The 12,899-nt window shown below is 37.1% G+C and overlaps 1 protein-coding gene across 2 annotated transcripts in view; it reads left to right on the top strand.

Annotated features, from left to right (window-relative positions):
• The first annotated feature begins 3,881 nt into the window (after positions 1 to 3,881).
• The window catches only part of atg7 (ATG7 autophagy related 7 homolog (S. cerevisiae)), a 53,961-nt gene continuing 44,943 nt past the window's right edge, over positions 3,882 to 12,899 (top strand). The window contains exons 1-10 of one of the 2 annotated variants that reach the window (XM_034533609.1): positions 3,882 to 4,306; positions 5,271 to 5,475; positions 5,654 to 5,708; positions 6,142 to 6,259; positions 6,415 to 6,492; positions 6,601 to 6,717; positions 8,162 to 8,308; positions 8,587 to 8,675; positions 11,421 to 11,542; positions 12,607 to 12,697. In XM_034533609.1, the coding sequence (XP_034389500.1) occupies positions 5,304 to 5,475; positions 5,654 to 5,708; positions 6,142 to 6,259; positions 6,415 to 6,492; positions 6,601 to 6,717; positions 8,162 to 8,308; positions 8,587 to 8,675; positions 11,421 to 11,542; positions 12,607 to 12,697 (989 nt within the window). In that variant the 5' untranslated portion in view covers positions 3,882 to 4,306; positions 5,271 to 5,303. The other variant, XM_034533610.1, reaches the window with a different exon arrangement.

Here is a 12,899-nt window from a genome sequence, read left to right as displayed (position 1 = left end):
ATATGGAACATTAGTTGTCTTTTAAGTTCAGTCCGGGAAAAACCCAAATCAAAGTATCGGCCGAGCTGTTACCCAAGGGGGATCCGTTTGTTTGGTTGGTACTTTATTTCACCCTACTTTTGAGAGTTTTTAAACATGCAAGGTTTCCCAAAAACTTTTTTGTAACACATTAGGATCACCATTTTAATAATAATCTGTAGAAATCTTCTGGTCTTTTTTGTTTGTTTGTGCTTTGTCAATTATTTAATATCATCAAATAGAATAGGTGAATGTATTTATTAGCAAATACTATATAAATATTTATATATATAAATGTGTATGTGTGTGAATCATTTTCAACAAAAAACGTGTCTGCACGGCAACCACTTGCACTTTATTACACTCATCTATTTTATGAGGAGATGTAGCTCCTGCCTCATAAAATCCCATTGTGTCTTTCAACAAACAACACCAAATGCTATTTCACAATGCAGTGAAAAAGCAACCGTTAATTTGAAGCTCATAAGTGCATTTGTATTGAATAAATATTTGTAAAAAACACAAAGTGCATCCATCAGGCCCTAGAGACTAAGCATCACAGTCCAACTATGCCTTCAATCGTGTTAAAAACATAAAGTTAAGTGATTCTACAATTAACATGTAACCTTTGTCAAATCAGTGCTCAGATTTCTCACATCAGGGGTCCATTACTGTATTTCACTGAATAATGCCGTGACTGCATCAACAATCTGGAGACCCATGTTTCCTGTGTCCAGTGAACACAGACAGGTTCTGAGTCACTGCTTAGCCAAATCAAACAAATCAGAAGGGGGTGGAACGGAGCTGGAAGAAGTGTGATTGCACTACAGTTCACCTTAGTCAAAAAGATCCAAGAGCCAATGTCAGTCTGGTATTCAGGAAAAACTATGATTGAGGTGAAAAAGGTGACAACGATGAAAAGACGCAATCCTCCTGCCCAGCACTGGAGGAGCATTTTGTGTTTCAACTTGAAAAAACTATTTTTTGGGCAATTAGCATTTCTAACACTTGTGTATTGCACTGTACAAACACTTTCCCAAAAGGCTACAGGTCACGATAGATTGCAAAACTGAAAAATAGGACGTGTGCCCTAGGAGGAGTTTCATTTAAGTTACTGTTGCATAAGTTAACCTACGTATGTAAGTCAGATAAGTGAACATTGACTTTTGCCTTAACAGGAACAGTACAGGAACAGTGTTTGTTTGACCCATCCGCTCACCCCAGCCTCCTGGGTGCTTTTTATACTACATCATCTGACATCCGTCTGCCATAATTGTTATGACCACTACAAGTGGCTACCTAACAATAAACCTATATATGGGTCGTAACATGCGGCTTGCACAGACTCCCAGACGCTTTTGAGGTATCTTAATATTCTGTCCCACAGTGCTCTCATCATGTGGCCACTGACTAATTTGATATTCATGATATGGACATTTCTGTCAGGATAAATTCTAATTGCCCATTTTATTCACTTCAAGTTTTATTCCAGGCAACCGAGAGTACAGCTCTTGGTCTAACACTCTGTCATGATCACTTTCGTTTTTAATTATGCTGCTGGTTATGACTACCAGAGCATATCTCTCATTTGAGGGATAGTAGTCGTCTACCCCACCAATCTAAATGTGGCAATACTAAATGTGCATATACTTTGTGTTTGAATATACTCCATTATTTACACAAACTATGCAACATGCATGGCTGGATAAACCTTTCTGGGGAACGATGTGATGTTGAGCCTCTGTCTAGCTTGCGAGTTCTCATCTATTTCACACGACAGATGGTAGCTTCATTGTTTGTTTTCATTTGCTCAGGCACAGATATCTAACTACCTAGCCTTAGTTTTTCTTCATGTCAATTAGTTTGTGTTTAACACACTTTACTCAGAAATATGAACCACGTAGGTCTTAATATTAACTGCAAATAGATTTGTACATCTTCCAAAGACGACAATATGATGATGGACCTTTATATTCCTTAATTTACATTGCTGGGTTCCAGAAATACATTGCAGTTAATTGTATTCATAAAGCCCCAAATCACAAATCACATTTGTTTTTTCTCTAATAGATTTACAACAACATTCATCTTCATTCTTGAGATACATTTGAGTGTTGGCTCTCCCCACAAACCATAAGATCATTTCAACTATGGAAAAGTGGCACAATTATAGAAATATAATGAGTAGAACAGACATTCCTATTAAAATCAATGTAACAGGATAGTAACCAGGTGGCCATTTTTATGTGTACTTATGCCATTGCAACCGTTGTAGCATGCTAACTTCTGTATTAACGATAAGTTAAGCCTGCGTCTTTTTTTAAACAGTGTCAACATCAATCTTCTGTTAAGAACACCAGAACAAGCAGTTTCCATATGCCTACACAAGGCTCATTTTAAGTGGTTAATCTATTTCTTTTTTTGTGATATTAGTGGTTACATTAGGATAGTATTCAACATTTTCATTTTGAGACTTGAAAAGCTGTTTTCAATTACCAATGGTAATTTGAGGTTTCTCTCAACATGGGTCAATTCCTGTATTTTTAGACACAATTTTTCTATACTTTATTTGTATTTAGTATTTTATTCTAGTATAAAGTTGGCTTTGAAACAGCATTCGAGACCTTTATTTAAGGAACAAACTGAACATTTATATTTTAACATAATAAAAAAGAGATGATTTGTTAGAGATCTCATGACCTCCATATTAATCTTTGCTTTAGCCATGGTTTATGGGCCCTACGGTGTTGGGTCCCTTATTCCTATGGTTAAATAAAAGCAGTTATCTTGGTCCTGAATGGTTAATAAATGTAATTTGCATTCATAGAAGTCTGATGCTGAGTTTTCACGTGACATGGGACTGAAAGAGACATGTGGGCGAGTTCCACCATTTGAAGAAGCTTACATTCAAGATTGCAAAACGATAAGATAAGCCTTTATTGTAGAACATTTTTAAAGTTCAGTTAAAAATAAGAACAAATAAATAATGTGGTAAATACAAATAGTATACAAGTATAAATTATGCAACAACTCCATAAGAATGAACTATACAAGAGTGTACTACACAAGAGCAATTAAACACAAAGTTAAAAGGTAAGTGAAAAGTTACGAAGTGACATGGTATGCATAAGTTGTGAGTCTAGTTCAAACAGTGTACACCATAATAATATATACTGTGATTAGGTAATAATACTTAAAAATAGAATACAGTATATGACGTAAGAGAGTATCTGTATAACATCTTAACATAGTATAGTATGATATAGTACATTATAGAATAGAAGAGTACGAGGTACGATATATAGCTATACGGTGCAATGTAGGCTATTAGTAATAATAATATACTATAACATAATACAACATAATTCATCAGCATAACAGAGTATACATGCAACATAGTATAGAATGGTACTGCAGCATGCGGGAAATGCTTGATACATGTAAGGCGTCTGAGGGAGGATGACGGTGTGTGATGAAGAATAAACAATGTAATGCTGTAGAATGTATGCTTTGCACATTTTTCTTTTATCAGTCTGTCTCTCTTTGTATCTAACTTGCCCATTGTTTGTTCTTTTATGCCTGTCATGTTGTTATTGGTAGTGTGGAAAAACAAGATCTGTTTTATGCACCAATGCATCCAACAATAATGTGCAATACAAATATTCTTAAACTTGAATAACATATAGCCTAGATGAGAAAATAGTAATGCTGATGTGTTCATCAATCTAATTTATGAACTTCAATCATAGACTCTATATAAGACTTCAATCTGTTCCCTTTGTTCCAGCAGTGGGGCAGTTTATGGACGGCCCCTAACTAATTCCGGTGTCCAGGGGAAGCACATTTGTTATTTTCCGGTAACCATTCGGATGACTGAATTCGTAGCTCTTTTGCCTTTCCGACAATGTAGACTTCCTCCTGCTTCGTTTGTCACGTAACCTGCTTAACTCAATAAACCGGTTCTATGGATGTAACTAGCTAGCGCTAACTAACACACACAGGCATACGAACTTCTCGCTCCCTCGCGCCCCTCTACAAATCTGTTCGTTCCGACATGAAAAAAAACGGCGCTTATAAATTTTTGTCCGTTTTTTCGTGCTTCGTCATTTGCTTGTTTTTGTTTTTGTTTTGGTTCTTTCTATTTTACTCAATGGCACGTGTACCATAAGACATTCGTGTCTTTAGCTGCTAAGCTAAACTGCCTGGCTACTTAGTTACCCACACTGCATTGCTTTGTTGACAAGTCTCGCGATCACATGATCCACTTGACAGGAAGTAAAGATTTCTGGTGAGTCCACACACCCTTACATATCCATGCACTAACCTCAGCTTGTTACAGTTTAACCGACTAACGTGTGTTTAACGCTGACTTGTATTTAATCTGGTTTGAAATACAACTATTTTGTAATAGTGTGAATGATTTCGTCGGAGATGCTCGTCGTGTTTTAACTGTGAAAGCTTCTGCTTCCACTTAGTGGTCTGCGTTAACAGTGTAAAAGTCCTGATCAAGTGAATATGGATTGTGAACATACGTTAATTTACAGATGAACCTCAAAAGTTCTAAAGGAGACCCTTACAGTGTTTAAGGGTCAGGGGTCTTGGTACTACATGTTCGCCAATAAGACATTTTTCAAATGACAAAAGACTAGCACAGTGTAATTAGCCAACATGGTATCAACATGTAGCTATACCAATTGGATGTGCTCATATATTCCGATTATATAAATTATAGGATTCATCTATTCGTAATTTATTCTGGAAAACGTAATAAATGCCCATCCCGAGTTACCACAGAGCCTAAAGAAATGTACCAGCATAATTACAGTATGCAAATAGCCATGTTTAGGCTTGATTTCTGTTATACAGTTTGTCAAATCAAGTCAGTTTTATTTTCATAGCCCTAAATCACAACTTTTCAATTTGTCCAACCCATGTCCTAATCTTTTTGAGATGCATGCTAACCTCACTTTCCCATAACCGTTGCACAAGTAGATACAACTTATTTGTTTCGTGCTGTACTAATGGACTGACTCCCTATTTTCTCTCAATAAGTCAGTAACTTTACTGTTTACTTACAACTAGGTTGTGCATTCAATGGCACCATCAGATTTATCAAGCTCAGCAGCTAATAACTTGTATTGTATTCTTAACCGTTTGTATGTGATAAGCCTGTTGGTTACAGCATCCGTGGAAATGTGACCATCATTCAAAAAATTTATTGAAGTTATGACTTCTAATTTCCCATTTTCCAGTTCTTATTAGCGCATCCTGTTAGTGAAGTTGTGATGGCATCTGACACCAGTGAAGCAGCGTCCTCTACTCCAGACCTCAAGCTGCAGTTTGCTCCCTTCAGCAGTGCTCTGGAGGCCGGCTTCTGGCATCAGCTCACTCAGAAGAAACTCAATGACTACAGATTGGACGAAAGCCCCAAATCTATTAAAGGCTATTACTACAATGGTGAGTGTTGAGATCAGATGGTGTCACTATAACGATGACTATTCATATTATGTTTTTTTTCTTTTTTGACAATTCTAGACATTATATAATACACTTGTTAATTATGCAGTGTCACATATATGAAAACAGTGAAGGCCTTTTAAAAAAAACTATTTTATCCTTCATTCCTGTCTTATAGGTGACCCACTTGGTTTGCCCACTCGCCTAACGTTGGAGTTCAGTGCATTTGAAGTGTAAGTTTGATGCAGTATGTTGCCTTTATTAACCATATATTAACCATACGTTTTCCTCATGTTATTTAAACTTCAAAAAAGCAATGAAGAATACTAATGTAGATGAAAGGGATCAACCATCAACAGACAAATAATATGGGACCTGACACTTCTCTTAAATTGATTGAGAAGTCTTTTAGTACAGTAGACACTACACAAGTAATGAACTTTTTTTCATGTTGTCAAAAAGTGTTTATAAAAGTTTAGTGAAGTTTTCATTGCTATGGACAAATTAAAGGATTAGCTTTCTTTTAGGTTTATCAGCGAGGGCACTTTAGCTAAACAGAGCTACATTTGGAAACCTTAAAAAAAGAAAATTGTTGCACAATGAAAAGAAACGAGTACAGTTAGTAAGTGCATTTTTTTACAAATGTATGATGTGTTTTGCTGTCAGCGATGGACCGACACCAGCCCGTTGCTGTCTAGCTACTGGAACGCTGTATAACACCAACACACTTGATGCCTTTAAGACCACCGATAAGAAGGCTCTGCTGGAGAAAGAGGCCAAGGAGGTAAAAGACATACAATAGGAATCTTCTCGGGCACACACATAAGACATATGGTCGGGAGTTTCTTTTAAAATAGACCAAAAGTTACTAAATTGTGCAGCTGAGGATTAAATGATCTAATGAATGATTTTCTTTTTTCCCCTCCTGTTGTTTTGTAGATATGGGATGCTATACAGTCTGGGGCTGCATTGAAGGACCCATCCATCCTCTGCAAATTCATTCTGCTGACTTTTGCAGTGCGTATAAACAGAATCTTGTAAATGTGTTGGTTTTGTATATTAATGATGTTGTGTGTGACTGTCTTTCTATTTCTGTTTGTGCCATTTTTCAAATGACTTTTTCAGGATTTGAAGAAATACCATTTCTACTACTGGTTCTGCTTCCCTGCACTCTGTTTCCCAGAGGGAATCAAGATCATCCAACAGCCATCTTCCCTAGAGCAAGTTTTCTCTGCAAAACAGGTTGGCTTTTATTTATTTTATTTATTCATTTATTTTGCAGGGACAATGCACACCAATCAACAGTTGGACTGTAAGTGAGCCAGAGTTAGCCAGAGAGGCTAATTTCCATCTGCTGTCCCTGGCCAGATGTTTTTAAGGCAGCCTAAAATAACAAAATCTCAAAATAAAAATGGAAATAAAATTCATAGACAAACTGACAACAACATATAAACAAAACCAATACACAGCAAAAAGAAAGGGTACAGCAATAGACCAGAGACATAACGGGCTGCAGCATGAATCAGGCAGAACAAACCCAGCTACAATACAACATACACATAAAAAACAAATGCACATATAGCCGAAACAAGCATCAGGACAGACAGCACATCAATGACTGCACACCTGATTGGCAACAAGCCATTCCTTCAGGTTATGCTTGAACGTGTTGTACGTGTTGTGTGCACGTATGTGTGGTGGCAGAGCATTCCACGAGTGACCTGCCTTCACTGAGAATGTAGACTTGCTAAACGAGCTTGACCTATATGAAATGACACAATCACCTCTTGTAGCAGATCTAGTGAGTCTGCTTTTAAAGATCATTATAGATAAATACAAATATTTTCTAGTATTACCTTATTTCTTCCTCTTTTCTACATTTTTTTCGAAGTCTTCAGGTGTAGTTCACTTGGATTTCCCAAATGTTGATACTCATTACCAATTCTAGACATACAATTTACGGTTTAACTACTGATTACTGTTAGCTTCTTCCCGAAGATTTTCTATGACTTATGTTGACCAAAATACTTTCATATTATTTCTATTTTTGCAATTGAAGTTTTCTCTTTCCTAAGAGCGTTGTAACATTCGTAACCTCTTTGATAATGAGATGGCTGCAGCTCCCAACAGAAATATTTGAATCTGTCCGTTCTCTCATACTCTCTAGGTTATAGAATAGTATAATGAAGTGAGGTGAATTCTTATTTCTCAGGTCAGTGGATCCAAGGAGCAAAAAGGCCTCATTAAAAGAGTCAGGATGACTCAAGAACAGCGTGACGCCAACTGCAAGAATCTGACAAGCGTATAAATGAGTAGACAGACTAAACATTTACAGTGTATATGTGTATAATCACTAAAATAGTTCGTACAGCAAGAGTTATCCTTGCAATGAGCCATAATATCCTTTCGTCCATGCTTATATTTACAGTAAAGATTTCAGCAATTGCAGATATTATGCTTCAGATAACCTCTTGTGTTCCCATGCAATTATACATTATAAGTTATTGTAATGTATGATATATGTCACCTTCCTTTTTCCATGATGGATACATGGGTGGATATATATTATTTATGATTACCCTTTAAAAACTCTCTCTCTTTATACCATATATATATATATATATATATATATATATATATATATATAAAATACGGTGGGTAGTCTAATGTATTATTTCTGTCTCAGATCACAGCCTTGCAGGAGGCCTATGCCGTCCTGTGTGTCAAAAGAGGGACCACTGCTGAGCCTTACTTCCTAATGAAGTACACAGCTGACACTGTTCACATGGCTTCGCTCGAGGACTGGGACACGTTCATTACTGATACAAAGACGGTACTAGTTCATTTTGTTTTCTATTTTTAACGAAATCATCTTTTACAGCAACAGATGAGAGTAGTTTGATCGAGTCCAATAAAATTCGTGAAGATTTTTTTTCCCATCTTTTCAAAGATTCAAGTACTGTACAGTACTCATCTCTATCAGATTATATCTATTATTATTAGAATTTTTACACTCTCTCTCTCTCACACACACACGCGCACACACACTCACACACTCACACACTCACACACTCTTTGGGAATGTAAACACACCTTGTTTGGCTTTTCTAGGTTACTGTGGGCGTTTATGATCCGTGTACTCTGTCTCAACATCCGGGCTGGCCTCTTAGAAATCTACTGGTTCTCTTAGCAAGCCGATGGTAAGCCTTACTTATGTGTGTCTGTGCGTGTGCATGTGTGTCTGTGTGTGCGTCTGTGGTCTGTGTGTGAGGGAGAAAGTGTTTGAGAGTGAGAATGTGCTGTTAAAAGATAAGGAAGTTCTCTCGAGACTCATTGTGGGTCCTTAATAAAACACATGCTGTCTTTGTGAATTTCTTTGAATGTTTTTCAGCTTACACTGACTACTTCCTTTTGGCACCAAGCCAAGGAGTGAAAGACAGGAAATCTCTGCTTAACTAATTTCCTCACTCTGAAGTGTAGGGAGCAGGTCATATAAGCATCGGTGCCAGTAATGATGCAGATCCAAATTTTATGGCGTAGTTAAAATCAAAGCTTTTCTGTCACACTCGGAGTGAAAAACAACTGTTTGGCTGTTGCTTAGTCACAGTGTTGTTGTTAGAGTTTAGTCGAGATTCATCCACGGTAGCACTGGCTTGCAGAACATGACTGCTGCAGTTAAAATTGCAATATTTGTCTCCAAAGCTGTAAATGTTCACGATAAACTAGGTCCCTTTTTCTCATTATCTTACATGTTGGTCATGTCATGGGTGTTAAAACAAAAGTCAGAATTTCCACTCAAATTTATTTTGTGATCTAGTCATCCCTGTATGCAGACATTTCAGTGTGACAACTTCATTGCTCGCTGAGTACATGCGTGAGTTATCAGGCACCGAATGGATACATCATCTTTTGTGAATTGGATCATGCAGTTGCTAAATTCAAATGAAGACAAATGGCTGGTTAGTTAACCCATGCCAGGCCCATCTATGCTACATACAGCACCTGTAGACGCCATTGGCTATCCTGTGAATGCTCTACTTCTCACTTACTGGATATTATCAATGCCGGTTCTTGATGGTATACATGTAAAGGTTTCTGCCTGCGTGTAATTGATATTTGGAACAGCAGGAGAATGACTCCATTCTGCCGTTCAAAAGTTGAAGGAGGGGTCTGGTAGCGGGTAAATGGGAAGTAAGAAAGTGAAATTCTGTAATACATGTCAGCAAGTGAAGAACGCATGTGAGACTTCTTGTTTTGTAATTAAAAATAACTTATGCTTATACTCTTCTACTATACATTTCTATGTAAGAGCTCATAAATTGCTACAAGTTGTTGCAGAAATGAGGGTGATATGCGGAAATGTATGCGTGCTTTGCAGAGGGATATATTTCATAGAAATATTTACAGAGGAAATATTTCAGTGGGGAATCGGTGCAATTCGTTGGATTAAATGTTTAGTAATACATCTAAGATTCACGGTCTGAGAGTAATATTTACACAAAGATTAAAAACAAGTGACTTTCATCGCAGGTGTCTTTCAGAAATGTTAACCCCACATTGACTACAATTTAGCAATCAAGAGTTTATCTTGTTATTGCAGCTATAAGCAACCGATTTGAAAAGACTGATGCAATATTAGGAAAGTAGAAATGAAACCTTTAGCCAATGATGGAAGAACTTACAGTATCTATCTAAAGTACCTACAATAGTTTTCTGTTTGTAACAAATTGAGTCCCTTACTTTACAGTTGATATGTATTCTTGATTTCAAACCATGCTGCACTGAGAGAGTTTCCCATGTTCCCACTGTAGCCAGTTCCTGATCTTGTTGCAAACTAGTTTAGGGAATGTCTCCCTGGAATATTTAACCCAAAAGTCTTTATTTCAGCTATTGTGTGCAGTTTTACCATACCTGAGCTTGCATGCATTGCCCGTTTATGACAAGTCACCAATCTTAACTAATATGATTAACTATTAGTGCACACCATTTCAATTGTTGTTGTGTTTTCCTACAAACCAGAAAGACATTGTTCATTTTAATCAGGTTTATTAGTAGAAAACAATCTCCCAAAGAAGTGCTTTTATTGTCTTGGCAAAGGGAATGCTAAGATTTAGAGTAATTGTTATTGCTGCAAAATCAAAGTCGAAGATGTCTGATAATAAAGCTGGAAATGCAGAATAATTTACAACAGAACAGTAACATGATTTTGACAAAAACAACACTAGACATGATGATAACTGATAGATTACTGATGTAAACAAAAACAATAATAATTCATGAAAAATGAATAAAAACATTGTCACATCGTATTGCAACAATCGTCCGAGAATGTCAGTTAAATATCGCTGCACGTTTCACCGCTGCATTGCAGCTCCACAATCGGTCATTTCTGTCCCACCTTTCCCCCACAGAGCATAGTTTTTCCTGGCACTTGTCTTGCTATTTCAGAAGGATTTTTATTGCATAATAGTTTTTTTTATTTAAACAAGGAAATCCCATGTGGGCCAGTTTAGCAATAGTATCCTGTGATACTAGTGGCTTATCAGCAGCAAATGCCATACGAATTTTTCACCCCCAGCTCTGTAGTCAGAGGCAGTTATTATCCAACAAAAACCTCATCAATCTTGTGGTTGATAATTCTTTCAGGGTGAAACATAAACTGTTGATACTGGCTGAGATTGGTGAAGATAGAATTACAATGTAGCCGCAATGTTGTCGCTTATTCAGTTGTATGGAGTTTGATTGTGTAATGCGACTGTGGTCATTTAGTACCATATTAGGGAAATGTGTTGAGCATATTCCATGTAAAATTGTATTTGTGTTATTTTCATAGTTATTATTATTTTTATTTATTTTTTCAAGCTTACACGGTGTGTGTGTGTGTGTGTGTGTGTGTGTGTGTGTTAATTTGCATTGTCTCTCCCTGCGTTGTGTGTGTGTGCCAGGGGCTCTACGCTGGACACAGTGGAGGTGCTGTGTTTCAGGGACCAAACTCTGCAAGGAAGCCGCTCCATACAGCACAGTGTCATCTTCCAGATAAAGCTACCTGTGATTCCCCTCAACTCAGGTCATTTCCTTTCCTTGATGTGTGCTTTTAATTGTATCTGTCCACATAACGGTGTGTGGCATGTTCGTGTGTGTGTGTGTGTGTGTGTGATTTGAATGATTGTGTGTATTGTTACAGTGCTTGCCTACTTTCCACTGATACTGCTTTTCTTTTCAAGCCACACCAATCTCACATGGCTCCATTATTCTTTGTATCTGTTGAATAAGGGATGAAAGTCATTTAAATGGTAATAGCAGGATGGGAAAGGGGGTGATGGTTTTTGTTGACTTCAGACAGAGTGTCTGTTTACTCAGTCTACCTCTTCAGCACATTGTGGCTTTTAATTAACTCACATAATATGTATTTATGCAATATAAATAGATGCAGCTATTCTGCTTGATTTTGCATGGACAAATTTGGTATTGTTTTGAAAACGGATTAATCAATTTAGCTTAGCCCAATTTTTCAGATGCACCCAGCTCAGTTCTTGCCACGACCAAAAAGAGTTTTACTTTTGCAGAATGGTGAAATACACTTCATGATAATTTAAGATTCACATATTTCAGTCCAGATCCTAAAATTAAACTGTTAAACCACAGTCTATTTTAATGGCCCACGTCCAGGAAACTTTCACTATTTTTTTGCACTTCATTACTGACATTTGTGCATCTAGCAGCTAAAGCTGAACAGTGAGGAATAAACGGTGTGGCGCATTGTCCAAGCATCAAAACTAAACTGAGTGGACAAAGAAAGAAAGTGAGCACTTAATGGTGTTCATTTGAGGACATAATTTTTAATACTTTAACACTAAAATACAGTTTTCATTTACTTTCACTTATTGACACTCTATTCCTTCCTGACTCACTGGTGTTGGCCACAACAATTTGCCTCTATTGTGTTGGGATGGAGGCAGAAATGTCAAAATCACATATTTCTGCATTGCCAGTCTTTTTGTCATTTGTGAGAACACTTTCAAAGTTTTGATGCTTCATAGTTTCTTTGAAAACCGTTTCCACATTTCTCACTATTGTAGTCGGGGCATTTCATGCTTATTTTATACTGTTGATGTGTTTTTTTTTTCACAGCATGTCCTAAGAGTGTAGGTTGGGAGAAGAACCCTAAAGGGGCCATGGGACCCAGGATGGTCAACCTCAGTGAATGCATGGACCCTAAAAGGTAAGAAACACAGTCCAGTTTAGGTGCAAGGGTATTGGGTTAACTGGACTGTGTTAACCTACAGACCAAAACACATTTCAACAATCAATATAAAAAAGGAAATGATTAAACTGCATTGGGCAAGGTAGATAATCTACATCAAAGTAAATGTAATGCATGCTTTGCCATCTGTTGCTTCAAAACAACCACGTCACCCTTAGTT

This window comes from Cyclopterus lumpus, chromosome 5 (assembly GCF_009769545.1).
Source record: "Cyclopterus lumpus isolate fCycLum1 chromosome 5, fCycLum1.pri, whole genome shotgun sequence".
In the NCBI taxonomy this organism is placed as follows: domain Eukaryota; kingdom Metazoa; phylum Chordata; class Actinopteri; order Perciformes; family Cyclopteridae; genus Cyclopterus; species Cyclopterus lumpus.
Note: the sequence above shows the minus strand (reverse complement) of the source record. Positions and strands in the feature narration are given on the sequence as shown.